Consider the following 1,150-nt stretch of genomic DNA (forward strand, 5'->3'; position numbering starts at 1 on the left):
CACAGGCAAGGCAGCGCCACTCGAGCTGCCCAGATCCACATCACCAACAGTGCTCGCGGCAAGATTGCTGTAAAAGGTCGTCGTGGCACTCATGCCGCTCTGACCCACTACTGCACACCGCAGCGTCAGTGCCGCGTGGTAATTGGCCTCGCCCGTAATCTCGCCGGTCGTGCTATCGACCGTGGCGACTCCAGAAACACTCTCCACACGAGAAAACGTCAACAGCCCTTCCACAAGTCGGGTCTGGCCATTCGAGCCCATGAATGCGTTGTAGCTCGTGCCGTCACCCATTGCCACATTGACTCTGGGGAACAATGGCGTGCTGCCGTCGGCCGTCGACGAGGGCGTCAGGGACAAGCTGCTCAATGACGACACCTGCAGTGGCGTGCTGTCCAGAACCAACGTAAACGGCTCACTCACGTACAGCCCACCGTAGGTCGCAACAACCTCAGCCTCACCACTCGTCGCACTGCCAGAGCGCTGCACAATACGGCTCGATACAAGCTCCAAGCCACTTCCAACAGTATTGCTCAGCGCATACACCACGTCCGTTGACACGCTCTGTGATGTGCCATCAGTCATAGATATGCTGGCCGTCATCCGTGCTTGCTGATACACACCTGTCTGACCAAGTTGACTCAACACGCTCTCCACAATGTTGCCGCGTTGGCTTCCACCAAAATAGGGTTGCGCACTCACAGTCACCTCATCCAGCAACACAAGCTCAATCGTCACGCACTGCGTCAACGGTGTATGCACAAAGCTCACACAAAGCTCGCCCGTGCCATTCGTTGCATTGGCAACGGCAGCAAGCGTTGGTACGCCCTCGCCATCAAAGTTCAACTCAAACCGGCCGTTCAGACCGCTCGTGTTGTAGATCGTGCGAGCATCACTCTCACGGTCCAACACACGGCCCGACGCATAAGAGAGTTGGACGCGCACAGCGCTGCTGCTCACGTGCACACCCTTGTCCGCCAAAACATAGGGGCTGGGGCGTGTCAGTTGGCGCGCTGCATTGCCTGACAGCGTCATCGACACGCTCGTCGGCGCTTCCAGCGTCAAATTCAATGTCTCACTGCCCACAGCCAGCGGTGTTCCTGAACACGTACTGTCCGCGACCCAAGTGGCCTGCACCTCAGCGGTGCCATCA

At 58.2% G+C, this 1,150-nt stretch overlaps 1 protein-coding gene across 1 annotated transcript in view; it reads right to left on the reverse strand.

Moving 5' to 3' along the window:
- Window positions 1-1,150, reverse strand: part of MBCDH8 (uncharacterized protein) — a gene marked incomplete at both ends in the record, with an annotated part of 40,285 nt that overhangs the window by 28,643 nt on the left and 10,492 nt on the right. The window contains one exon of the mRNA XM_001747715.1: window positions 4-1,108. Coding sequence (XP_001747767.1) covers window positions 4-1,108 — 1,105 coding nt within the window. The remainder of the gene's footprint in view (window positions 1-3; window positions 1,109-1,150) is intronic.

This window comes from Monosiga brevicollis, genomic scaffold (assembly GCF_000002865.3).
Source record: "Monosiga brevicollis MX1 MONBRscaffold_18 genomic scaffold, whole genome shotgun sequence".
NCBI lineage: Eukaryota > Choanoflagellata > Craspedida > Salpingoecidae > Monosiga > Monosiga brevicollis.